Source organism: Monodelphis domestica, chromosome 5 (assembly GCF_027887165.1).
Source record: "Monodelphis domestica isolate mMonDom1 chromosome 5, mMonDom1.pri, whole genome shotgun sequence".
In the NCBI taxonomy this organism is placed as follows: domain Eukaryota; kingdom Metazoa; phylum Chordata; class Mammalia; order Didelphimorphia; family Didelphidae; genus Monodelphis; species Monodelphis domestica.
Genome location: NC_077231.1, coordinates 98,399,305 through 98,427,078, shown reverse-complemented (window position 1 = coordinate 98,427,078; position 27,774 = coordinate 98,399,305). Strand labels below are relative to the sequence as shown.

Sequence of the window (27,774 nt, the reverse complement as noted above, 5' to 3'; positions counted from 1 at the left end):
CTCAAGAACCCCAAACCAAGAGCCTTTAGCCTCTCTAGTTCACCCCATAACAGAAGAGAGGTCCCCTGTACAAACCAACAAGTCTAGCCTCTGCTTGCAGACTTCTGCTGGCAGGGAACTCACCGTCCCCACAGGCAGACCATTATACTTTGGGAAAGCTCTAATTAGGAGGGACATTTTCCTCATGTGAAATCTAAGTCTGCCTCTGCAATCTTCACTCTTGTTCCTAGTTCTGCCCTTTGGATCAACCGGAACAAATCGGATTCCTCTTTCTCATCACAGCCTCTCGAGGTTTGGAAGACCATTATTATATAGATCCTGTCCACTTCACCCCATTTTCTTCTTCAAGCTAAACATCCCAAACCCTTCACTGTCCTAGTCACCCAGCTCTGAACCGATTTGAGATTGTTGCCATCTTTCCTAAAATGTGGCACGCAGAAATGAACTCAGTAATGCAACCGTGCTCTCACCCTAGGCCAGAGTACAATGACACCACCAGCTCTTTCCGAATGATGTCCCCCTTCTAGAACAGCATGAGGTTGACATTAGCTTTTCTTGGCTGCACACCATTTCTTTGGCTTCTGGATCAGTAAAGTCACTAGATCACATTTTTCCCCAGATAACCTGGTCTCTAGCCATGCCTCCTGCTTCTTATACTTGGGAAGCTGAGCCCAAGAAATAGGTCACTTATTCCTGGTTCATTTCATTTTATGAAATCAAGCTCATTATTTATTCCAAGCTGTTGAGTGAAATCTTCCTGGGTCCTGGCATGACCACCGATCATGATAGCAATCTGAAATCTGTAGATTTCATCCTATGGCCTCACCCAAGGCAACAACAAAAATAGCAAACAGCATCAGACCAGGAGAGATCCCTGAAGTCTTCCTCTCAAGATTTCCCCCCATGTTAGCAATAATTCATCCACGACTGTTCTTCGAGTCTAGCCATTCAACCAGAGCTCTACCAGCAGTACTGTTGTGTAATCTGTATCTCTCCATCTTGTCTACAATGAAATGCTCAAGACTCTCTTCCACGTTTTGCTGAGATCTAAAGTATACTTTGTCCAAAATAAGTACCTACTCTGCCGGTCTAATCTGATCGTTTTTTAGTTAGACCTATGATTTCGCCAGTGAAAGGAACTTCCAGGGAGAAAATCCCACAACCCTTGCAGACCAAGGAGTTCTCTGCAACTTTTCATTTTAGGGAGTTGCCTGGGGCACTGAGAGATTAAGTGACTCAGTCTGTTTTTTGTCAGAATCAGAACTTGAAACCAAGACTTGCTGACTCCAAAGCCAGCTCTCCACCCATTACACCATGCTGCTTCTTTAGCTACTGCCCATCCAGTTATTTTGTCCAAAGAACACAGCAAGTTATTTCAGCATGACCCATTTTTAAAAATTAGAAACCTCTATTGCTATCTTATTTTTATGACACCTTCGTTTCCTAGAATACTTACCCACCCCTCCTCAGAGTAATTTTTATAAGAAAAAAAAAGAGGAAGAGGAAACAGTTCCATAAAGCTTGATGACTCATCAACTGAATCAGACAATATATTCAGTGCTTCACAGCCATAGTATCCCACCTCTGCAAAGAAGAGAGAGAAGATATTTTCTTTTTTCCTCTTTAGGGACAAGCTTGCAATTTTGGTGATGGTGGGTGGTTCCATTTACATGACTGTAGTAATTATTTACTTGGCTCCTCTGACTTCATTCTATATCAGTTCATGTAAATCTTCCCCTGGTTCTCTAAATTCTTCATAGTCAATAATTCTCAAGAAACTGTATCATTGGGGGCAGCTGGGTAGCTCAGTGGATTGAGAGCCAGCCCTAGAGATGGGAGGTCCTAGGTTCAAATCTGACCTCAGACACTTCCTAGCTGTGTGACCCTGGACAAGTCACTTGACCCCCATTGCCTAGCCCTTACCACTCTTCTGCCTTGGATCCAATACACAGTATTGACTCCAAGATGGAAGGTAAGGGTTTAAAAAAAAAAAGAAACAGTATCATTGTTTTACATTCATGCACCACAATTTGTTTATTCATTCCTCATTAATGGGCATCTACTTTCTTTCTAGGCTTTGCTACCAAAAGAGTATTACTATAAATATTTTGGTTTATATAGCTCTTTGACCCACTTGGGGCATATGCCAAGCAACAGGATCTCTGAGGCACAACCCAATCTTCATGAACCCAAACTGGTTGTAACAGATCAGGTCTTCCTTTTCTAAGTGCTTATAGACCATCCTTTTAATAATCTATTCCTGTATTTTTGCCAAGAATCAAACCCAGTTAAGAAAACATAAAGAACTGAATAATTATATCTTTTCTCTTTATCCTCTATCACTATCCCATTTGTCCTTTGTAGAAGTTCTCTCCTTTCTTTGATCATTCTCTTGCTACCAGCACTTATTGTTATTTATTAATTATTTAATATATAATAAAAATAATTAATTTAATAATTAAATTAATCACTTTCCTTTAGCTCATTCTAAACTTTAGTACTTGTGACCCTAGTCTTACAGGACCCCACCCTGCTTTTATATTCATCTTCTTACTCCCTTCTTCTGTGCCTATCTCCTTAGATCCCAAGATGGTCAATAGCCATTATTCTTTTCCAGAGGACTCCCTACTTCTTCCTGGTTGGGTTAATTTCCCTTTGGGTCTCTAGAGTTTCATTCCTAAGGGTTTCCCATCTCTCCTGAATGAATTTCTGCTGTATAATTTCAGGCCATGCTATTCACCCTCTCCTTCCTTTTAATCTTATTTTCTCTTAAATCTATTTTCCTATAATCCAGTGAACCCTAGAATGGGTTTCGCTTTCTTTCACCAATCAAAACTCTAAGCTGGCCTAGTCTCTTCTTCCTAGAGTTCCCATTATTTCTACTTCATCAGTGAGTTTCTCCCTTTTGGGTGGGATTAGCTTCAGATTAGCAAATTTCCTTCCTCCTTTGGCAGAATGAAATTGGAACTAAAATGAGTTCAGAATTGATTTGTGTCCTTTTTTCTTGGAAAGGAGAGAACTCTAGTGGGTGTTTGCCTAGTCAGAGACCCTCCTCACTAGCATGCCATGTCTCATTGTGAGATTTGTGACCTTTCCCCATCACCCACTTCCTCTTTCTGGCCTTGGAGTATTGTATCAGCGGAATATTTCTGCTTCTCCTCCCTTTGATCCTCACCTAAATAGTTAGTTTCCACAGAACTTCTCCCCTCGGGTTCCTGGATTTCTTCTCATAATGTACAGTGTTATTTCTTAATATACAGTGTTCCACCCCTGGTTCTTTTATCTAATTTATTCCATCTTAAAGTTACATTTTTCCAGAGCCATGTTCTAGTCCCAGATGCCACCAAGTCTCTCTGCTATGAGATGGAATCCCCTTCTTGAATTAGAATCTAATTCACCGTATTTGCTACACTTTGTATATCTGTGCATAAACATGTGAGGCAATATTGTCTCCCCTGATTTAACTGATGATCTTCCTCCACTCATCTTCTAGGTGGTGAAGTGGGTAGAACACCAGGCCTGAAGTCGAGAAGTTCAAATCCAACCTCAGACACTTACTAGCTGTGTGACTCTGGGCAAGTCACTTAACCTTGGTTTGCCTCAGTTGTCTGAACTGTAAAATGGGATCAAAAGAGCACCTTCCTCTCAGGGTTGTTGTGAAGACTATAATATTTGGTAGATTACTTGGTCCACTGATGGCCCATAGTAGGTGCTTAATAAATGCTTATTCTCCTTCTCCTTCCTTCCCCTAAAGTTATGTGACTGAATTTTGAAATTTGAAATAATAGAGAACATAGGAGATTGGAGCTAGAAGGGACCTTAGTAATCAACCCCCTCAATTCATCATGGAGGAAGTAGTGACTCAGAGAAGAGGTGATGTGCCTAAGGTTACACAGCTAGTAAATGTCAGAACTTTGATGCTAGCCCAGGACTTCAAGCTCCCAAGACACAGCTTTATCTATTTTACTGCGATGCCTCTACTACCCACCTGATGATCAAACTAAATTAAGTGCCTTGTATGCTGTCAATAAATGCTCATCATTGTTGTCTAAACCATCACCAAGCACTTAGTATGCACCTACTCTGCCCCAGATGCCATGCTCAGAGACATAAATAGTCCCTGCACTGCAGAAGTCTGTCATTATTATCATCATCAACGCCACGAACACCATATAAACTGGTGGAAGTGTTGAAGCCCTAACAGGGAAAGGAAGTATTTGGCACATTTATGAACAGGCTGAGAACAGGTACTCAAGAAAGGTTATTCAAACGACTTAAAAGCCATCAGCCACAGAGCTACCTCCGGCCCCAGGAGGTTCTACTGCAGGCGGAAGGACTCTATGGCCCTGAGGCCATAGGTCCCAGCGACACCCCCTTTATGGTTCTCCCTCACTAGAGGAGGAAATGCCCATCAGGACAAGATGGCTCATTGCAGTGATGATTGGTCAGCTGGTCAGTGTCCAAGGGGCCCTCTGGGCCAGGCTGCATGCCTTGTGCTGACTCCAACCACGATAGTCCTGTGACTAGTATGGGCAACAATTTTTAGACCAATGAGAAGAAAAAGCCTCCTTCCTCATTTTGTTTTGGACAGCTGGGTAGTCATATACATTAATCTATAAATTATGCTTTTTAAAAATATTGCTGTTATGGTACAATAATATATATGCATATGTGTACCATGAACACACATGTGTATATATGCATGTATGTATATGGTAAAGGGGGAGGGAGAGAGTAAGAGAGAGATAGAGAAGGAGAAACAGACAGGGAGACAGGAAAGACAAAGAGAAAGAGAGGGGGGGAGTGAGAGGGAGAGAGAGAAAGAGTGAGAGAGAGAGAGAGAGAGAGAGAGAGAGAGAGAGAGAAGGAGAGAGGGAGAGAGAGAGAGGAAGAGGGAGAGAGGGGGGAGAGTGAGAGAAAGAGGGAGAGGGGGGAGAGGAGAGAGAGAGAGAGAGAGAGAGAGAGAGAGAGAGAGAGAGAGAGAGAGAAAGAGAGAAGAGAGAATAGAATTAGGACATACAGTATATACATATACACGTGAGGACATACTAAAATATGGAAACCTACTTACTAAACAATACCAACAAAAATTCATTGGTCATTTCTTGTCCAGGTAATTGTCAATAAGTCTAAGTTTGAACTTGAAGCTGTGTCCTTTGGGCTGCAGATTCCCTTAGCCCCTGACCCCTAAATCTTAACCTAAAGAGGGGGCCTCTATTGAGTTGGTCCTGTGCCACCATCCACAGCCTTCCCTTCTCCATCACTGTTTGAGATGACTATATCCAAGAGACTGTGATAGGCCTGGGAAAGTTCCTCAAGTTTCCCTTCCAGTTCCTGAGCCTGCTCCCTCAGTTCTCCAGCCATTTCAGCTTTTGCCCCCTCCAGTAAATGATTCAAATCATGAATGACAGTGATCATGTCCACCAGAACGAATGCACCTGTTGTCATGGCACTCATCATCCTGGATCCTTTGGTCATGGCCAGGGCTGTTCCACCAAAGGCCTTCTCCACCTTCCGGGCACTCCGGGTTGAAAGGGAGCCAGTAGTCATTAGAGTTTTGGCTGAAGTGGTTAAACAAGTGTTGGCTTTAGCCAAGCGGAAGGCACGGATGTTCTTGTTGATTTCTTCTAAGACCTGGTTACCCAAAGAAACACACCTCTGAGCTACAGAAACAACTTGGGGTGCCTCCTTACACAACACTACCATGGCCACTTGTCCCTTTGTCCCCTTGTGGTTGCTCACTCGCTCTTTCGCTGTCAAATTGCCCACACGTTCAATGACGCTTGATGAAAGGCTAGTGATAGCAGCTAATGCCCCCAAGCCAAACCCAGAAGCCGAGAGGATCAAGCTTCCTCCTGCTGTGACTGGCGCAAGCGCCAAGCCCATAATGGTCACGATGCTGGAGATGATGCTGGTGGAGCCAGCGACCACATTGGTGATGATGCACTTCTTGTGGGTCTTGTCGACTTGATCTGCGATAGCGTGAAGGTCTTGGATACGCTCCTCCAGCTCCATCTTCTTCTTAGGAAACTCTTTCAAGAAGATTTTGTCCTCATCCGAAAGATTGCCATCTTGACCCTTGGTGTCTCCAAATAAGCCATACAGGGTCTCACTGAGTTGAGTGGCCTTTTCCCTGTGAACAGTTGAAGTCAAATGATTGATGATGATGATGTAAAGTGATTACTATATGCAAAGCATTTTACAATGATCCTCTCGTTTGATCCTCATGACAACCCTGGGAGGGAGGTGCTATTAATATCTCCATATTACAGATAAGGATAAGTGATTTGCCCAACATCCCCCAGTAAGTGTCTGAGATTGGATTTGAATTCAGGTTTTCTTAACTCCAGATCCAGCATTTTATACCCTCTACCCCAAATAATAAGAACACTATAGAAATGTCAGGTGTTTGGGTGCTATTATTATTATTCACCAAAATCAAAGAGAACAGTCTAGAGGAGGTGCCACTCATTCATTCTTCCTACTATGTATGTGCATAGCTCTAAAGTAGCTAGGCACTGGGGAGCTATCAAGACAAGTTATGGTCCCTGCTCTAGGATCATGAGATCTAGTGCTGAGGTCATCTAGTCCATCCCCTCCTTTCACAGATGAGGCCACTTAGGCTAAGAGAATGGAATTGAGTAACCCAAGGTCATACAGATAGAAAATAATAGATATCGAAGAAGCCAAGTCTTCTGACTATAAATCCAGCGTTCTTTCTGTCCACTAACCCAGGCTTTATCACGGAGGTTTTGATCTAGTAGGAGAGGACAGCAACTATGTAGGGAGGTCTAACTGTCACCAGTGCCTGATAGGGTCACCCACTGAGTCTCCTTAGGAGCACTAATACCCTGGGTCAGTCACCTCATTGAGGAAGAATCAGCAAAGAATCTCTCCCAAGCTTCGTCTTCAGAGAGCTGGCTCTGCTTCAGCTCATTCATGCTTTTGGAGTCTAGAGGATCCTCAGGGATGGCGAGTGGAAGACAGCTGTTTTTGACTGGATGAAGAAGGAAACAGTTAGAGATCGTGCTCTGTTCTGGACTTGACTCTTGGTGACTTTGGGCAAGACATGTTTGAACCTCAGTGTTTCCAACATGAAATGGGATAACAATACTCCCAATACCTATTTATACCTCCCTCTCTGGACAATTAGGAGGAAAATGCATAAACTCTAAGGAGCTATAACAGTCCAAGCTGCCATTATTATCCATCATTTAATCTCTCAGGACCTCAGTTACCCAAGATGTAAAATGAGAGAATTGGAGCAAATGGTCTCTCAGCCCTCTTCCACCTCCGGCATTCCCTATTCTAAGGGCATCCATTCCTGGCTCTAACATTCCATGTTCTTGGTCCTGCCCCACATTCCCTGTTCTGAAATCCCTCCCAACCCCAACATTCCCAGTTCTAAGCTCCCTCGTGCTCTAGACATTCCCCACTCTCAGATTTCTCCTGCTCTGACATTTCATATTTTGAGGCTTTGATTCCCCATGATTCTGTGTCTCGGGGTTCACAGTGACACCCCTCAGGGTGGGGACTCTGTGGTCTCTAAAAGAAGTTGGACCCTTGGGTGTGAATCCTGGCTCTAACATCTGCCAGCTGGGCAAATGACCAGACTTCCCTGGGTCTGGCTTTCCTAATGCATAAAGCAGGGGAGAAAAATAGTGGCTCTCTCCAGAGTTATGGTGACATAAGTGTTTTGTAAAGCTGGGAGCATGGAGGAATGAGAGCATGGGCTCCAAGGGCTTCTCAGAATAATAACTCCCATTCCACTTGCCTCATCACAGCTCTGGAAGAGAGAGAGCCACTATTCCCCCCACATCCTACTTTATGCATTAGTAAAGTCAGATCCAGAGACATCCGGTGACTTGCCCAGGATCACACAGCAAGCAGATGTCAGAACGAGGGTTCGAATCCAAGTTTCTGTTGTTCTTTCTGCCACATTAAAATCTCACAAGTGAAGATGATAGTCAGAGGACTACTTGTATGACTCTGAGAAAGTTGCTTAACCTAATCTCTCTGGATCCCAGGTCCCTGTTCTGTTAGCTAAGAAGTTTAAAAGATTACTTCAAACTCTAACAATCCTGTCACTATGGAAAAGGAAGTAGTTGGAGCTCAGAGTTTGGGGATTTTATTTTTGTGAAGGGTGAAGGTGTCCAGAGGGGAGAGACATCCCTCCTTCACACATTATCTGGGCTTTAGTGTCTCCATCTGTAAAGTGGGGGAAGGGGTTTGGCCTAGGTGGTCTTGGGCCACCCTAGATCCATGCTCCCCTGCTTGAGCCTCAGTTTTCTCAACTGTAAAATGACCAGGTTGAATTAAATGGCCTCTGAGGTCCCCTTTGAAGTCTTGTGTGAAGCTGGTCTTTGAGGCCCCTTATCAGCTCCTTCTCCATCGTCCTGGTGTCATCGCCCACCTTCCTTGAGGCACTGACTCTCTGGTGTATCTGTCCCCTTGGACCTGGGACGATCTGATACAGCTTCAAATATGCCGAGTTCACATGAGACTCTCGAATAACTCAGCACCGTAGGTCTCTGTGAGACCCCTCTGGGGGCCCAGGACATCCGAACTTTGTTCATAGAAATCCTAAGATGATATCATTCCGAATACAGCGAATATCTCTAGTTACAAGTCACATAAAGAAAAGATCTGGGACGGACCACTCGGTCATTTTTAAGAGAGTAAAGGAGTGCTGAGACCCGAAGTTTGAGAGCCACTGGATGACAGCACGCCTGACTTTTCTTTCTTTTGCTCAGCCCTAGGGACCAACTACCCCATTTCTGGCTGAGACAGACCCCTCTCCAAGCCAGGGTAAGGGGCAGGAAGGGAGCTTTGGAGATAACTGGAGTGACAATTCTAGCTTCATCTCCTTGTCCAAGGTTCGATACTGATCCTTTCTCCAAAGAAAACCATAAGCATAATTCACTTTTGGTTTTGGAGCCTCAGCACTTAGCCCAGTGACTTACCCAATCAAGGTAGGGGTTTCATACATGCCCATTAAAGTGAATCAGTCAAAATGAATGTGGGTCTTTCCAATGCTGACATTCAGGCAACATCCTCCCTCTTTCACCAAACCCTCCTGCCAGTTCTTCAGTCCATTTGGAGATCGTGTCCCAGGAGCAGATAAACCCAGGACTGAAGCTGGGTGAGTGATGGCCCCATTCACAAGTCTCGATAATACGGAATCATTCCAGATTTGGACAGGCACCACTATTCTAGCTCTGAATAACGTGAGGGAATTCAAGAAAAGGAAGTCGATACCTTGTTTTGATTTCCAGAACTTTGGAGTAATGGTGTCAAGGAGGGTTTCCATCACTTTTCTTTCCTGTCTGGCTTCCCTAAGTGAGTTGAGGGTAAAAGAGATGATATTTTTCCCTTTGAAAAAGAAAAAAGAAAACCTATTTTTAACCTAGAGAGTCTGTATTTTATTTTATTTTTTTAAACCCCCAATTTCTATTTTAGAATCGATGCTAAATATTCGTTTCAAGGCAGAAAAGCAGTATGGGCTTGGCAAGTGACTTGGCTAGTTACACAGCTAGGAAGTATCTGAGGGCAGATTTGAACCCAGGATCTCTCATCTCTAGGCCTGGCTCTCTATCCAGTGGACAGCCCAGCTGCCCCCTAGAGTCTCTAATTTATGAACAGGTATGTCCCAGACATTGCTTTGTAAGATAGTTGTTAGGAACTTGAGACAAATTTTCCTTTAGAAACAGTGTTACAAAGGTTAGGTTCCCAAGCTAGCCCCCCAAATCCATGTAACAAGTCCTTCAACACAGTGTCAGATAATTATTCATGGGTGGCACTGAGTCATCAAAGACTCTACCAGCACAACAGAAGCCCTGAAAGGTCTCCAAAAACTTGGATCCAGTATTGGCTTGACAGAAAGCAAATGTTTCTCTCATTTTTTTCATCATGGCAACATAGTTTATAATAAATAGATGTAGATCAGCAAATGAAATTTCTATATTCGTCGTGTCCAAAAATGTGTGATTTGTTCTGCATTTTTATTTAGTCTATTACCTCCCTGCCAGGAGGTGGGTAGCATTCTTCATCATTCATTTTCTGGAACCGTGCCTGGGTGTGGCATTGATCAGAGCTCTCAATCCCTTTGAAATTGTTTATTCTTACAATGTTATAAATTATTCTCCTGGTTCTGCTCGTTTCATTCTGTAGGAATTCACATGAGTATTCCCAGGTTTCTCTAAAACTGTTCCTTTGATCATTTCTTATAGTATATATACTATATAAATAGACATTCTATTTATGTTACATATTATATTATTACATGCATTATATTTATTATATTATATTTGTTGTGCATATATTACATGTTTAGTATATTGTTATCTGTTACATATATTTAATATATTTATATATTACATGTTAGATTATATTTATATTACATATAAATGATCAAACAAAAATGTATACAACAGTATTCTGTAATATCCATAGGCTGTAATTTATTCCTCCATTCCCACCTGATAGAAGACCACATCCTGATTGCCTAAAGCCCCAAGACAGTGACAAGCCTTCTGGAAGAGATCTCTAATCATTCAAAGGAGTTGGGTTCATCCCCTCACACAGGAAAGACCAAATGGGTAAAGAACGTCGATTGCCCGGACTTTATAGGTATCTGAATGGACTCCCAGTAGGGCTTGTCCGACAGTTTGACTATCTAGAAAGGACAAGCTCAGCACAGAGTTGGAGAGGAAGAAGAGAGAACGCTGAATGGCAAAGCATTTCCATTCCACCCCAGCTTCTCCTAACGACAAGGACCCATCTTTTCCGGATCTGCCCAAGTCCGGAGAGGCTCGTGACCAGCCAGCCACCTTTGGTCCCAGTAACTCACGGAGAAGCAATCACACTACACCAAGGAATAATGATCTAGTCTACAGAAAGAATACTCTAACAAAAGAGTTTTTAAAAAGAGAGAGTACATAGATGTGCTACAGAAATACAGCAGCTGGATTTAGAGTAAAGACCCGAGTTCAAATGGGATTTCAGACAGACAGTAGCTATGTGACCCTGGGCAAATCATCAATACTCTATCTGACTCGGTTTCCTCATTTGTAAAATGGGGATGATAATAGAAGTGGCTCTTTCCCAGGGTTGTGGTAAGAATCCAATGAGATAATAGTTTAGTGCTTGCAGTGTTTTGGGAGGGGAGAAAGGAAAGAGAAGGGAGAGGAGGAGAAAGGAAGGAGAGAGAGAAGGGAAGGGAGAAAAGGGGGAAGAAGGAAGGGAAGGAGAAGGGGCCCTAGGAGGGGAAGGGAAGGAGGGAGAGGAGTGAGGGAGAGGGAGCAGAAAGGGAGGGAAGGGAGAAAAGGGGGAAGAAGGAAGGGAAGGAGAAGGGGCTCTAGGAGGGGAAGGGAAGGAGGGAGAGGAGTGAGGGAGAGGGAGCAGAAAGGGAGGGAAGGGAGAAAAGGGGGAAGAAGGAAGGGAAGGAGAAGGGGCCCTACTTGGGGTAAACAGAGCTCTCAGGTATCTGGGGTGGCTTAGAAGAAAATGGGACCAGAGCCAGCTGCTGAAGTCTTAAGCCCCAAACCTGTTCTTCCAGGTGTATCTTTAAGCCAGGAAAAGAGCTCGGCCTTCTGGGGCTACCTTTGGAATGTCTCTGGGGCTCGGGCTAGGCCTGGCCCAGGAAGGTCCAGATGGTTTGTGTTCAGGAACCAGGATAAATTACAGCTGAAACTGTGACACCCACGAAGGCTGGCAGCAGGCAGAGTTTCTGTCCTTCCTGGTTTCTAAGGCCGTCCCCAGCCTGGTGCCACCTGACCTGCTGGGCCTGCCCTGTCTCCCACAGCGTTGAGGAGCTGAGCCCAAGGTCAGAACATTCTAAGGGGCTGGACTATCTGAGCCCCAGTAATCGCTAAGTCTATGATTCTATCAGTTAGGAAACATGTATCAAGCACCTACTGTGTGCCCAGTGCTGACATGCAAAGGCAGAAATGAAGCCATCCTTGACCTCAAGAAGTTTCCATTCCATTGGAGAAGAGAACAGGAACATATATCAGTAAATACATTTTTTTGGTGATGGGGGAAGAATTGTGATTTCACTGGTAATAATAGCTAACAATTATATACTGCTTTTAAGGGTGGCAGAGTGCTTTAAATATGTTTGTGTGAACTTTCCAGTACCTCTGGGATATATTATCTCCATTTTACAGATGAGGAAACTGAGGCTGAGAAGGAAGCAGTGACTTGCCTGGGGACACAAAGCTAGTGAGTGTCTGAGTTAAGATTCAAACTCAGGTCTTCCTGACTCCTTAGGCCAACACTGTCTACTCTGCTAAGGTACTTTTGGCCACTGTTTGGGAAAATACATGACAACAAATTCCTTTGGATCCAGAGGTCTAGGTGGTTTTTGCCCCACTCCTAGTCTTAGAGGGTTGTCCAGGTCACTAAGAGACCAAAGAACATGGGCAATGTCTCCAAGACAGTAAATATCAGAGCTGAACCTTCAAGCCTCCTGTTCCTGATGCCCAGGTGATTTTTCTCTACATCTGCTCCTCTGCAGGGGTTGTTAATTCCATGTTATTGACATGCATTAAAAAAAATTATATATTGGGAACAACTGGGTGGCTCAATGGATTGAGAGCCAGGCCTAGAGACAGGAGGTCCTGGGTTCAAATCTGGCCTCAGACACTTCCCAGCTGTGTGACCTTGGGCAAGTCACTTAACCCCCATTGCCTAGCCCTTACCACTCTTCTGCCTTGGAACCAATACACAGTCCAAGACAGAAGGTGAGGGTTTAAATTTAAAAAAAAAATTATATCTTCATGTTATTCCAATAACAAATTTCTACATAAGTGTTCCAAAGTTAAAGGAGTCCAGTTTTGACATGCATATTTGAGAGGCTTATATTATATGAGAATGAGTGATTTGTCCGGGATCACAAAATTAATAAAATTTGAACCCAGGACTTCTCACTTGCAGGTCCCGAACTCTACCCATTCCCCCTTGCTCTTTGGGGGTATTGAAAGGTGCTCTGGAAGCCCCCCAGAGAAGGGCCCCAGGGCTTGTTTGTAACCTTGGCCTCGGGCCCTCCTAAGAGCCTCCTAAATATATTTGGATTCAAGTGGCAGCTGCATGGAATGAGCTCTCCAAGGAGTGGGCGGGCAGTGGGGCAGGTGGGCAGGCAGGCTGGCTCCTTTCTAAATATAACTGCAGTAGAACAAGGCCAGAGTTCACCCAGGGTTGGTCCCTTCCCTGTTGGGCAGCCCAAGCCAGCTCAGACCCCGTGTGGCTGACAAACAGACCCTAACCCTTCTTCAGAGGGAGGTCATGGGGAGCAGGGATGGGAGAGGCTGAGCTCTGGTCTCAGATCCAGCATCCTTGGCTTTGGGCAAATGATGTCTCCTCCCTGGGCCTGCCTCTTCATCTGTGGGGGTGTGGAGGGGTTGGAGAGAGCCCTGAATTTAAGACAGAATGGGATGGGGGCAGTGGATAGAGAGATGGGAGATCCTGGGTTTAAATCTGAACTCAGATACTTTCTCGCTGGAATAATATTTTAATATCTTTTAATATTGTCTGGGCAAGTCCCTTGACCCTCACTGCCCAGTTCTTACAGCTCTTCTGGTTCTAAGGTAAAAGGCAAAAGGTAAGAGGAGAGAGACAGAGAGAGACAGACAGACAGAAAGAGAGACAGACAGAGAGAGAGAGAGAGAGAGAGAGAGAGAGAGAGAGAGAGAGAGAGAGAGAGAGAGAGAGAGAGAGAGAGAGAGGGAGAGAACGCTTATCACTGTGACTTTAAGCAAGTGATTTCCCCTCTCTGGGCTTCAGCCTTCTCATTTGGAGAATGAAAGAATAGAGGACAGAGGAATAAATGGCCTTGAAGTGCCTTTTGAGCTTGAAATCTAGGACCCTTCCCAAAAGGAGTCCTTAACCCAGAATCCCCTACTGCTACACACCCTCAGGAATCTTGGGATTGGATGTAAGTGATCCCAAAAGGGGAGAAATGCCTTCTTTATCATCCCCAACTGCTAAGTGAAATGGAGCCCATCCTTCACAAACAGGATCCTGACCAAAGAGCTTTTGGGGAAGATTTCTTCGGTTTATTCTGGAGGAGAAAGAGGGACATGAATCCTGCATCTAAGCATCTCCTACTGCATCTGTATGAAATTAGACTGGGCACTTGGTTTGGATTTGATTTCCAAGGAAAGAGAGAAACCACATTTACCTGCACATTATTAGCAAAATCAAATTCAGGAGACCCTGAGAATGTCACACATTTTATCTTCATATTACAATAGAATGAATAGAATGCTATAACTATATCTTATACCAAATAAGTCTACCTAATTACTAATATCAACAATATTAGTATAATTAATTATTGATGTAAATTAATATTATCTTCATGTTAAAATCTACCTTAATATGAACTCTAAATCAAATTTTAATTCTCCTTTTCACTCACCAGCATCTTTAGATTGACTCCTGGGGAGGGAGGCTCAGACTTATCTCATTGGCATGCTTTTTCTATCTAGACTAACCAGGTCATTATCCTCTTCTCCTTGAACCCCTCCTCCATTCCCAGAGCTACATACAGCCTTTCCTGGCACCTTTTGGTGCTCAGATTGATTAGATTATAGGACTGAGGACTCTAACCTCCCATTTTACAAATGAGGAAACTGAGGCCTTGAGTGATTAAGAGGACCTGTCCAGGTTTAAATATCCAGTAGGCACCAGAAGGGGGACTGGAACTGTGGCTTCCAGACACCAAGACATGACCCTACCTCAGGCATCTGCCTAGCACTAATATACCAAGTGGTAGGAGGGACATGTTCAGTACCAGCAAAGGGACTTTCTACACCAAGTTCTCCAATAAAAATCTCAATTCTTTGGACTACTCTTATTATTTTTCCCCACTGTTACCATGGCAACCAAGTCCTTGTGTGCCAGAATACAGCTTCTCCTTCATTAGGTGCTTTTTAAAATTGAGGACTCCTTTGGCTTTAAAAGATGACTCTGTTACAAAAGTGAATACTATGGAAATAGGTTTTGAGTAACAACACATGTATAATCCAGTGGAATTGCTTGTCAGTTCTGGGAGCAGGGAGGGAAGAGGGGAGGGAGAGAACATGAATTCATGGAAACTATGAGCAAAAATTTAAAAAACAAATAAAGAAATAATTGAGGAGTCCTAGCTTAAAAGCAATATATATAAATATGTATATATATATATATATGTGAATAGTCATACTAATGTGAAATGCCATGTATGAACCCTGAAGTAACTTGCCTGGGTCACACAGCTAGTCAGTGTCTGAAGCTGGATTTGAACTCAGGAAGAAGAGTCTTTCTGCCTCTTTGGTGACCTAGCTGCCCATGTAAATATTAACTATTGGTATATTGTCGTTGCTATAATATAGCTACAGGAGCCAGGGATTGAACACTTAGGCCAGGTAATATGCCAGACCTACCTTCCCCTGTGACTCAACTCTTCCAGGGGAACTATTTCAAGTTTGATGTTTTGAGATTCACTGATAGGGGCATGTAAGTGCTCAGTGGCTAGAGAACCATGCCTAGAGATGGGAGGTCCTCAGACACTTCCAAACTGTGTGATCCTGGGCAAGACACTTAACCCCCATTGTCTGGCCCTTACTGCTCTTCTGCCTTGGAACTAACATATGGTATTGATTCTAAGATGGGAATAAAGAAAGAGAAAGAAAGAAAGAAAGAAAGAAAAGAAAGAAAGAAAGAAAGAAAGAAAGAAAGAAAGAAAGAAAGAAAGAAAGAAAGAAAGAAAGAAAGAAAGAAAGAAAGAAAGAAAGAAAGAAAGAAAGAAAGAAAGAAAGAAAGAAAGAAAGAAAGAAAGAAAAGAAGGAGGAAGGGAAGGAGGGAGGGAAGGAAGGAAGGAAGAAAGAAAGAGAGAGAGAAAGAGAGAGAGAAAGACAGAAAGACAGAGAGAAAGAAAGAAAGAGAGAGAGAAAGAGAGAGAGGAAGGAAGAAAGAAAGAAAGAAAGAAAGAAAGAAAGAAAGAAAGAAAGAAAGAAAGAAAGAAAGAAAGAAAGAAAGAAAGAAAGAAAGAAAGAAAGAAAGAAAGAGAGAGAGAGAGAAAGAGAGAAAGAGAGAAAGAGAGAAAGAAAGAAAAGAAGGAAGGAGGGAAGGAGGGAAGGAAGGAAGGAAGGAAGAAAGAAAGAGAGAGAGAGAAAGAAAGACAGAGAGAAAGAAAGAGAGAGAGAAAGAAGGGAAGGAAGGAAGGAAGAAAGAGAAAGAAAGAAAGAAAGAAAGAAAGAAAGAAAGAAAGAAGAAAGAAAGAAGAAAGAAAGAAAGAAAGAAAGAAAGAAAGAAAGAAAGAAAGAAAGAAAGAAAGAAAGAAAGAAAGAAGGAAGGAAGGAAGGAAGGAGGGAAGGAGTGAAGGAGGGAAGGAAGGAAGGAAGAAAGAAAGAGAGAGAGAGACAGAAAGACAGAGAGAAAGAAAGAGAGAGAGAAAGGAAGGAAGAAGGAAGGAAGGAAAGAAAAAGGAAAGAAAGAAAGAAAGAAAGAAAAGAAAGAAAGAAAGAAAGAAAGAAAGAAAGAAAGAAAGAAAGAAAGAAAGAAAGAAAGAAAGAAAGAAAGAAAGAAAGAAAGAAAGAAAGAAAGAAAGAAAGAAAGAAAGAAAGAAGGAAGGAAGGAAGGAAGGAGGAAGGAAGGAAGGAAGGAAGGAAGGAAGGAAGGAAGGAAGGAAGGAAGGAAAATGTAGGCTAGAGTTAAAAATAAAAATAGTATGAAAGGAGAAGACAGCCAGGTGGCTGAGTAGATAGAGAGCCAGGCCTAGAGACAGGAGGTCCTGGGTCCAAATCTAGCCTCAGACACCTCCCAGCTGGGTGACCCTGGGCAAGTCACTTAACCCCCCATTGCCCAGCTCTTACCACTCTTCTACCTTGGAACCAATACCCAGTATTGATTCTAAGTTGGAAGGTAAGGGTTAAAAAAAAAAAGACTCACTAAAGTATGACTTATTTTGAGCCTTCTTAATAATATTTCATCAGAAAATGGCCTTTTCTCAAATTGCCAAAGAGCAATGTTAATTGCATCTTTGAGAACCAAAACTATTTCCTTGGGGGAATGATTCTCCAACTTTACATTTTCCCAAGGCCTTCAATAAAGGGAACATTTTTTTTAAACGAACATGCCAGTTCCCAAAAGTGAGGTAGATCTGTAAAAGTGCTCCAAAGAGGAGGAATGTGCCATCAGTACAGAAATGGCAGTGTCTGCCAATCCCAGACTGGTTTCCATAGCAGCTTCACCAAGTCCCCACCCCAGGAAATTTGTTTCCTGGTCACTAGGGAAGTAGCCTTGGGCACTATCCAGCTCCCTCAGAGACTCCTGTAGCTAAAAACTTTTCTTAATTTGAATTTAAGAGGTTTCCCTCGACTAGAGCACCCCCTCCCTCCTTCTGGAGCACCCTGCCTAACTGCCCCTACAGAGACCACTGCTAAGTCTGGGGAGGGGGGGCTTGTGTGCCTGAGGCAGTCCCCCCCCCCTCCCTGGACCCCTGCTAGAGCACAGGTGTTCTTACCTCTCCAGGGGGCTGCTCACCAGGCAGTGGGACAGTCTGTCTGAGACCCAGATGGACACTCTGGGCAGCCTCGGAAAAAGTGATGAAGGGCTGAGGCAGAACCTCGCCTGGTTTTGGTGTTTTTTTCCCCTGATCCACAGGGAGTTGCAGTGTTCGTGCAGCCACACCCGGCAGGCCAGGCAGGGTCAGCTGGCATCTGCACAGGGATACTTTGCTCATTTCTGGGGCAGCCTGCGAACCACTTGCCCAGTGATGCCAAAGATCCTGCTTTGTGAAGGGCAAGGAAATGTGTCATGAGCTCCTTCTGGGGAAAGTAGGTAATGGTGGGGAAAATGAGCTCTGATCTTATCTCAGCCTGCCTTTCTCGAGCCTCCTAAGCCGATTTTGCAGTAAGCAGAATGCAACCTACCCATATGGAGGCACAGCCAGTGTGGGTGCTGGGGGATCTCTAGCTGGCCCTGGACAAACAGCCCCAGAGGGCTGCAGAGTGGCTCTGTGCCCTGGAGCAGAGGCTAGCAAAGGGGAATAAACTGCTGGTTGAATTGGAACAAAAGCCACAGTGGGACTTGTTTTGCCTGGCAACAGAGGCACAATTCTGGAGCCTGAGAGTCCGGCCCCATTCTGGGCATGCATTTGGTGTGTGCAGCAGGGCGGGCTTCCCATGCGGTGGGAGAGCCGGGAGAGCCCAAGAGCCCCCGAATTCTGGTCCAGCTAGGCCATTTCCCAGCTCCCTTCCCCCGGCCCTTTCCTGAGCCTCCCGGTTCTCATCTAGAAAACGAATCATTGCCCTAAGATGCTTTCCAAAGTCCCTTCCAGCTGGAGGTCACATGGGGCGTTTTTTCCCCTTTCCCCCTAAAATTCACTCCCTGTAATTTGTTCCACTGGCATAAGAGTTGCCCATCCCCTTCCATGCTCTTGCAAAAGCAGAAACCAGAAGCAGAGTGAAGAAGAGACTCATATTAATGGGCTGATGAGCAGTGGGAGCTTTGTGTCCTTGGGGTAGCAGCTCTCCTCACAGGTGGTTCCCCCCAAAACTGCTAGTCAGTCTAGTGTTGAGGTTCTTACCCATAAACTCACCAGCTCCCACCATGGTATGGACTTATTACCCACTACCTGGAAGAGAGAGGTAGCTAGGTAGCTCAGTGGAGAGAGAGTCAGAAAGATCTGAGTTTGAATCTGCCCTTAGACATTTACTTGCTGTGGGACCCCGGGCGAGCCACTAGGAGAATGGGTTGGTGTGTTCAATGGCTAGAGGATTGAGCCTGGAGTCAGGAAGATCAGAGTTCAAATGTGGCCCAAGCTAGCTGTGTGATCCTGGGCAAGTCACTCGATTCTGCTTTGATTCACTAGAGAAGGAAATAGCAAACTACTCCAGGATCTTTGCAAGGAAACCCCAGCAGGGTCATGAAGTGGACAGCAACAGGCATGTGGAGGATGCATTCGATCAAAAGTGAAGAGAAATAATATTGGAATGATTTCTAATGCTATCAAAGCTCATCAGATACCCGTTGATGGAAGTAAACCTGGTTTGGCATTCTGGAGTCTGGCACCCCTCTGCTGGAGAAGGGCTTTTACTTGTGTGAAGGGATACTCACGTGAGGGCACAAATGCCGGGGCGCGCGGACTCGGGGCGAGGCTGCTGCTGTCTCCCTCCTTCTGGTGCTGATGCGCTGCCCCTCCCCGGGGAGCAGCTCGTCTTACTCCCTGGTGGTGCGTGGACGGGGGGGCCATCTCTGTGGAAGGGCGCCTCTCGGTGCTGGGTGTCAGGTGTCTGTCCTCTCTGAGGATTGGGTTTCTCCTCTCCTCGGGCTCTTTCGGCTTTAACGCAGGGACGCTGGAGTCCTCTCTGCTACCATCTTCTGGGCTTGCTTCTTCCGAGCGAGCCTCGGGGCTCAGGACTCCCCTGATCATCCACAGTCAATTAACGTCTCTCTTGACCAGGACACACCGGTCACCTTTGGGTCCGAGTCACAACACCTAGAATAGAACAGGCTCTCTGGAAGGGGCGAATTGAGGGGATGGGAAACAAACTGAAAAAGCCCATGCGAATCAAAGAGAAAGACGTCTCTTGTAACTCGTTTAACCCTTTTGGCTGGTCCTGGGTCCCCCCCAGTCCAATCAGTCTCTTTTCCTCCCTTGCACCCAGCAGCTCGGTACAGGCTAAGCTGGGATGATCTTTAAGATTCCCGTGTAAAGGAAACTGAGCCAGAACCCCCCCTAAGAAGCCATCCTTGCCCTTCATTCTCTGGCCCAGCTTCTTGCATGTTTCACGTCCTTGGGGCTGTGTTCTGGCCCCACAAAACCTCTCTGTCTCCCTGCATGCAAGTTTCTTTGCCATTTTGTTTGATGATTTGTTTCTTTTTTAGTGAACATTATTGTTTCCAATATAGAAATTACAATTCAATAACAGAGATCTCTGGGAAGAAATAATAGACTAATCTTGATAATAATAGAAAAATCAGACAGTCCCTGCCCTCAGGGAGCCTCTTTCTTTTGTGTGTGGCTTATTTTGTTTTATTTAAATGTTAGAATTTTTTTTAATTTAAAAAATGTTAATCTTTAAAGTGCAGTAAAACTCATCTTAGTTTGGTCTCCCCCATTAAACTGACCAGTGACCCTGGGCAAGGCATTTAATAATTCTGAGCCTAGGTTTTCCCAGCTGTAAAATGGATAGAACAACATCTCCCTTCAATTCTCCCTCTTTCAGAGCTTTCTTCTCTTTGTCACCCTTTTCTAGTAGGAATAACAGAAACCATGTTGGTCAGCTCCTGGATTTTGAGCTGGAAGGAAGCTATGTAGTCCAACCCCCTCTTCTTGCAGCTGAGGAAATGGAGGCCTTTCAGGATTAAATGACTTGCTCAGTCACCTCGGTAAGAACAGCCTTTTAGGAAATTCAATAAACATTTATTACGGCTCTGTGGGGGACAGAAAGCTAAAAACCAGCATAAACCTTGCCCTGAAGGAGCTTGCAATCTGATGTAGGTAAGGAAGGACACAGGGAGCTTTTTCCTAATGGGAGAGAGAACACTTGTGGGAAGTTTCTGGTCAAGTCAGATGGAGAGGTCCCCTGGTCCTTAGGATATCGGATGGAGCAAAGCAAATGGAAATGATGCTTCATTAATGTCATTTCCACTGATGAAATCTTATCAGGGTCTAATGAACTGTCTGACAGAGCCAAGGACTTTGGTGGGGAGAAATTATTTCTGGGTCTTAGAGCTGCGGCTGTAAGCAGTGGCCACGACTAATCTGGGAATTGGGAGAGGAACTGCTTCTTCTGGTGGCTTGGACTGGAGCAAGACCAGGGCCCCTCCCAGGTCTCCTAGACATACCTGAGCTAATGATGGTGAGGAAAGGGAGAGAGTGGGACTCTTCCATAGTGCTTGCTCTCTTCAGTGGTGGTTTCAGAGCCTGGGCTGGAAGCAGGGCTGGTAATCTTGGGGGCATGGCTATTCCCAAGGTTCTTGGGTTCAGGGCCCAAATTATATCCCTTGGGACATTAGGGGGAAGTGGTTTGAATTGCCTGAAGCAAGCTCCTTCCAGTCTTTCTAGGACACCCTGATGTCATTCCCAACACCTCAGTGTGAGTGAATTAATCAGATGCCTGTCTATTCTTTCTTTTTTTGAGATGTATTATTTATTCTCACTCATTTTTATTTGATGAATTTGATGAAATGAATATTATTTATTCATTTTCATTTGTTTTTTAAATTTTGATTCCAGATTCTCTGCCTCCCCTCCCTTCCACCTTCTCCTACAGCCACGGAGGAGGCAAGCAATGGGATATCAATTATGCATGGGAAATCATGCAGTTAAGTCATTTCCCTGTTTGCCATATTGAAAACAAAAAAATAAATAAATAAAGGGAGAAAACTATATTTTAGTCTGCACTTAGAATTCCTCAGTTCTCTCTCTGGATGTGGAGAGCATTTATTGAACACAAATCCTCTGAGATTGTCTTGGATCATGGCATTGATCAGAATAGCCATGTCCTTCCAAGTTGATCATTATCACATTGCTGTTACTGTGCACAATGATCTGGTTCTTCGCACTTCGTTTTGCACCAGTTCATATAAGTCTTACCATGTTTTTTCTGAAATCACCTCTCTTATCAAGTCTTAATGGATTTGATTTCCAGTTCTTTGCCACCACAAAAAGGAGCTGATATATATTTGGGATACAGATACTAGGCGTGGTGCTGCTAAGTCAAAGGCTATGCATGGTTATAGAGCCCGTTGGGCCTGGTTCCAAATTGTTCTCCCAGAATAGTTGGATCAGTTCACAACTCCTTCAATAATTTATTAATGTAGATGTTTTTCCTTATGCCCTCCAGCACATGACATTTCTGATAGGCATGAGGTTGTAAGGGAGAGTAGTTTAATTTGCATTTTTCTAATCAATAGTGATTTAGAAACATTTTTCACAAAGCTAAACATAGCTATGATTTCTTCACAAAACTGTATTCTTTGGCCATGTATCAACTAGGGAAGGACTCTTGTTTTCATAGATTTGGCTCCATTTCTTATATATTTGACCTTTGTCAGAGAAACTTGCTTTACAACTTTGGGATATTACTTCATTGTCTATGGTACCTTTTAGAAAATGTAATTTCCCAGATTACCTCTTCTAATTTGTTGCATTTTAGCTTTTGCTTTGTCTGAGTTCATGATTGCTACCCCAATCATTTTTGCTTCAGACCCTTTTTAAACTTTTTTATTATTTATTATTTTTATATAATTATTATTATATTTTAATATTGATTTTATATTAATATATTATATATAATAATAATATTGTATAAATTTATAAATATATAAATAAATATATAATATATAAAAATAAATAAATTATATAAAATGTGAATAAATATATATTATATAAAACATAATTATTATTATATTATAAAAAACACTTTTAAATGTTTTTCTGTTTCAAGTTTCTCTTGTAAACAAGATATTGTTAGATTCTGGTTTTCAATCTATTCTGCTATTCCATTCACGTTTACAGTTATGGGCATATTTCCCTTCATCCTATTTTCTTCTGTTTAGCCTTCTCTGTCTTTATCCTATCCTTCTCAAAAGTTTGTTTTGTTTCTGTATGCTGCCTTCTTAATCTACCTTCCTTTTCATTGTCCTTCCTTCCCTTTTTCTCATGCCCTTTTATTTCTCTGTTGGGTAGAATGGATTTGTATACCCAACTGAGCATGGATATATTATGCTCTTTTTGAACCAATTCTTTTTTTTTTAATCCAGTTCACTTTTATTTTTATTTTATTGTATTATTTATTTATTTATTTATTTTGAATATTTTGCCATGGTTACATGATTCATGTTTTTTTCTTCCCCTCTTCCCAACAACCCCCTCCCTGAGCTGACAAGAAATTCCACTGGGTTATACATGTATCATTGTTCAAAACCTATTTCCATATTATTTTCAATAGACTGATCAAAGTCAAAACCCCTAATTGTATACTATCAAACCATGTGATTGATCATATGTTTTTCTTCTGCATTTCTACACCCACATTTTTTTTTTGAAACCCTTATCTTCCTCTTGGAATCAACATTGTGCATTGGTTCCAAGGCAGAAGAGTGGCAAGGGCTAGGCAATGGGAGTGAAGTGACTTGCCCAGGGTTACACAGCTGGGAAGTGTCTGAGGTCAGATTTGAACCCAGAACCTTCTGTCTCTAGGCCTGGCTCTCAATCCACTGAACTACCCAGCTGCCCCCTCCCACAGTTTTTTTAAACTGATTCTAATGAGAATGTGGTTCAAGTATTGCCCACCATTTCTCATTTCCCACTCTACTGTAAAGCTTATCCTTGCATGCCTCTATTATGTGAGATAATTTCCTTTATTATACCTCTCCCTTCCACCAGTGCCTCCCAACATAATCAAATCACAGTCACACCTATCTCTGTAGATTCCTTCTTACTTCCCTAATAATGATAAAAATTCTTAGGAGTTACCTGTATCATCTTCCCACATAAGAATGTAAACAGTTTAACTTTATTAGGTTCCTCGTGATTTTTCTTCAATGTTTACTTTTTTTAGATTTCTCTTGAGTCTTATTTGAATGTCATATTTTCTATTTAGTTCTGGTCTTTTCATCAGGAATGTTTGAAAATCCTTTATTTCATTAAAGTCATTTTTTCCTTTAATAGAAAAGTATTATGCTCTGTTCTGATGGGGGTGGCGGGGGGGGGGGGAGTTATTCCTGGTTGTAATTTTAACATAGCCTTCTGAAATATCATTTTCTAAGTCCTCTGCTTCTTAAAAGTGGAAGATGCTGAATCTTGTGTGATCCTGACTGTGGCTCCATGATATTTGAGTTATTTCTTTCTGGTTACCCATAGTATTTTCTCCTTGATCTGGGTACTATGGAATTTGGCTATAATATTGCTGGGAGTTTTCATTTTGAAATCTTTCAGGAAGTGATTGGTGAATTTTTTTTAAGTCTACCCTTTGGATCTAAGATTTTGGGGGCAGTCTTCCTTGATAATTTTTTGAAATATGATGTCTAGGCTCTTTTATTTTTTGATCATTGCTTTCAGGCAGTACAGTAATGCTTGTCACCTCTCCTGGATTTATTTTCCAGGTCAGTTGTTTTTCCAATGAGATATTTAACACTCTCTTTTATTTGTTCTTCCTTTGACTTTGTTTTATTGTATCCTGGTATTTCATAGTCATTAGCTTCCATTTGGCCAATTCTAATTTTTAAGAAATTAATTTCTTTGGTGGGCTTCTGTACTTCCTTTTCCATTTGACCTATGAACTTTTTTGGAAGATTTTTTCTTTAATGAATTTTTGTGCCTCTTTTACCATTAGCCAATTCTATTTTTTTTTTCATTTTAATGTGCCATTTCAGTATTTTTTGTGCCTCTTTTACCAAGATGTTAATTCTTTCCCCCCCCATAATTTTCTTATATCACTCACTTTTTCCTTACCACTCATTTCTTTCTTTAACATTTCTGTGGAATTCTTTTGGGATATGTTTTCAATTGGCATTTTTTCTCTGAGGCTTTGGGTGTAGCTAATTTTACATTGTCATCCTCTTCTGAGTTTATGTCTTGTTCTTCCCTATCACCATAATAGCTTTTTATGTTCAAGTTCTTTTTGTTTGTTTGCTAATTTTTTCCAACTTATTTCTTGACTTTGAACCTTATGTTAAAATTTGCCTCTGTTCATCCTAGAGGTGGGGAGGCATTGTCCCAAGCTTTAGGCTTTTCATGCTGCTGTTTCCCAGTTCTGGGAATCTGAGTTTTTGGTGCTTCCAAGGTGGTATGATACAAGGAAAGGTATACACTTAGCTCTCCTGGTCTGCACCCTGGTCTTTAACCTGGAAGGGCCCCTATTCTCCTGAAGCTCCAAGTACTAATGTTCTTCTTGCTTTGGAAATGTGGCCATGGCCCCTGTTCCCTTGTGATTGGCCATAAGTACTTCCCTCCTCTCTGGATCTGTGTCCCAGAACTGTATATGGGCAGCAGAGTTGCCAATCAGCACCATGTACACCTAGTAGTTACAAAGGATCCCCTAAAATCTTTTTCTGATCAATTACCCAACATCATTACCACCTCTGGGCTGAAAGCTCCAGAAGCTGCTGCAACTGCTTTTGGGGCCATCTCCAAGGTTCACTGCTGGTGCTGTTGCCCTGTGCACTCTTGGCTAATTCCTGCCAGAGTGTCACAGACATCTTTTGCCACTCTCCTAAGTTGGCTTAGACTAGAAAAATGTCTCACTTTGATCTTTCATTGGCACTGCTGCTCTAAAATTTGTTGTGAGGCATTATTTTAAAGTTTTGGGAAAGAGGACATTGGTAGAGTTTGGCTAGGTGGCTACTTCTACTCCACCATCTTGGTTCTGCCTCTCTTTTACTTTTTTAAAAAACACTATTTTATTTATGCTCTTTAAAAAAAGAAAAGACCGTTGGGGCAGCTAGATGGCTCTATGGATTGAGAGGCAGACCTAAAGATGGGAAATCTTGGGTTCAAATCTGACCTCAGACACTTCCTACCTGTGTGATCCTAGGCAAATCATTTAACCCCCATTGCCTAGCCCTTTCATTCTTCTGCCTTGGAACTAATACACAGTACTGATTCTAAGACAGAAGGAAAGGGTTAAATTAAAAAGATATCACCCTTATTTCCTAATGGCTCCTTTCAATGAGGTCAAGGAAAACAAAACAATATGTTGGCTATTTTTGAAAATCTATGTCCTATTCAGTATCCATGGCTCACCTTCTCTTTGTAGCAGGTGGAAGACATCCTTTGCATCAAGTCATATCATACTTTCCCTAAGATCATAGAGTATGAGGGCAGGAAAGAACCATAGACAGGAGGATGTCAGATCTGGAATTGATCTTAGAACAGAGAATGTCTGAGCTGGGAGAAGCCTTAGAACATGGAACGCCAGACTTGGGAAGAGCCTTAGAGTCATGAATGTCAGAGTTGAGAGGGACCTTAGATCAAAGAATGTCAAAGTTGAGGAGGGCACATTTTACAGATTATGAAGATGAGACTCTGAGAAAGGAAGCAGGTTGGCTGAATTCCACAGAGAGGTAATTTCAGACCTAGAACTGGAACCAGGATCCCTAGACTTCCACACTAGATTTTTTCATTATAGGATGAGAGAGAGAGAGAGAACAGCCAGAGGCACAGTGGGTACCCAATGGGAAGGAGGTACGGAAAAGCTGGGAGAGAGCCCAAAAAAGAAGAGTTTGGGGGCCAAAAGCACTTGGCCCATTTCAAGCATTGCCCAGGGCTAGTCTTGGATGACAGGTTAAGAGGAAACTGTCAGAAGTGGGGAGAGCAGGGAGGGGGGCTAGGACTTAGAAAGCTATTGTGTTCTCCATAAATACCACCCTGGGCTCAGAGCAGGTTCCAACAGGAGCCCATTTCTGGGGGACAAAGAGATTAAGACCAGAGGCTAGGAGTCATCTGGGTAAACCCCTAAGGTGGCTGCTTTACTGCTTAAAAAGAAACATCCTTTGTTCTTATTGGGAAATACTGTCCTCGGAGAGCTGGCCAGCCTGCCATGCCCAGGCATTAAGGGCAAAGAATTAAGCACTAAATTTGGAATCAGACAATTTGGGTTCAAATCATGACTCTGTCCCTTACTACCTGTGTGACCTTGAGCGAGACACTTCCCTCTCTAAGCCTCAGTTTATTCACCTGTATATTAGAGAAATGGACTCAAGCAGATGCTCTTAACCTGGGGTCTGTGAACTTTTAAAAAATGTTTATTTCAATATAACTTGTATTTTTTTCATACACTTAGAAGTATGATTTTGAGAAAGTGTTCAGTTTCTTCATCTGTAAAACAGGATCTGGACAGGAGAATTTCTAAGGTTCCTTCTGGTATTAATATTCTTTTATTATGCAGAGAGGTTTCCAGATGTAGAGAATGCTAGGGAAGCTGTAAAGAACCAGGATTTCATCTTTGCTGTGGGCAATCCCTTAACCTTTCTAGATCTGTTTCCTTATTTTAAAATGAGAGGGATTAGACTAAATGGTCGCTAAGTTTCCTTCCAATTCTGACATCATATGATTCCAAGGATACTGTGTTTCTAAGGTTCTAAGACATGTGATGGTCTTCAACTTGGGGGGGCCACAGATTTCAGGGGATCAATGCCACATGAGGGTACATCAATAGATGATAATGTACAAAGACAATAGTCATTCTCAGTCATGGAGAGACTACCACTATGTTTCTAAGTTTCTAAGACATGTGGTGGTCTTCAACTTGGGGGGCCACAGATTTCGGGGGATCAATGAACCTGAATGTGAAAAAAGTAAATATTTCAATATGACTGGTTTCCAACTCTCTTTCTCTCTCCTTCCCTCCCATTCTCTCTCCTCTCTCTCCCTCCCTCCCATTCTCTCTCTCTCTCTCTCTCTCTCTCTCTCTCTGTCTCTCTCTCCCTCCCTTTCCCTCACCCCCACCCCTCTCTCTTCTCCACCACCCTCCACTAGTGTCCTTTACGGTCAGATGTATTTTATTTTGTGCATTTAAGAATTCTTCTGAGAAGAGGACATTAGGTTTCACCAGATGGCCAAAGGGAGCCATGTCACAAAAGAAGCTAAAGGTCCCTGGTCTAGTCTGCCCTCCCCCAACATGGGGGAGGGCCAGTGTGGCCTTTAGACAGGTTCTCAATTTAGCTCGATGCCCCAGGTGACCCCCAGCCTCTAAGAGGGAGACAGGAATGAATGATGACTCACCTCACCTGGGGGCAATACAGAATAAGCCCCAAACAAGGGTTCTGGCCTGCAGCAGG

The 27,774-nt window shown here is 43.0% G+C and overlaps 1 protein-coding gene across 1 annotated transcript; it reads right to left on the bottom strand.

Annotated features, from left to right (window-relative positions):
* Positions 1–3,277: 3,277 nt before the first annotated feature.
* On the bottom strand, positions 3,278–25,877 carry LOC100024691 (apolipoprotein L6). The gene is made up of 5 exons (XM_007503389.3): positions 25,739–25,877; positions 19,102–19,483; positions 9,259–9,372; positions 6,865–6,997; positions 3,278–6,133 (listed from the first exon to the last, which is right to left on the bottom strand). The coding sequence occupies exons 2-5, from the start codon at positions 19,415–19,417 to the stop codon at positions 5,215–5,217; spliced, it is 1,482 nt and encodes a 493-aa protein (XP_007503451.2). The 5' UTR covers positions 19,418–19,483; positions 25,739–25,877; the 3' UTR covers positions 3,278–5,214.
* Positions 25,878–27,774: the final 1,897 nt, after the last annotated feature.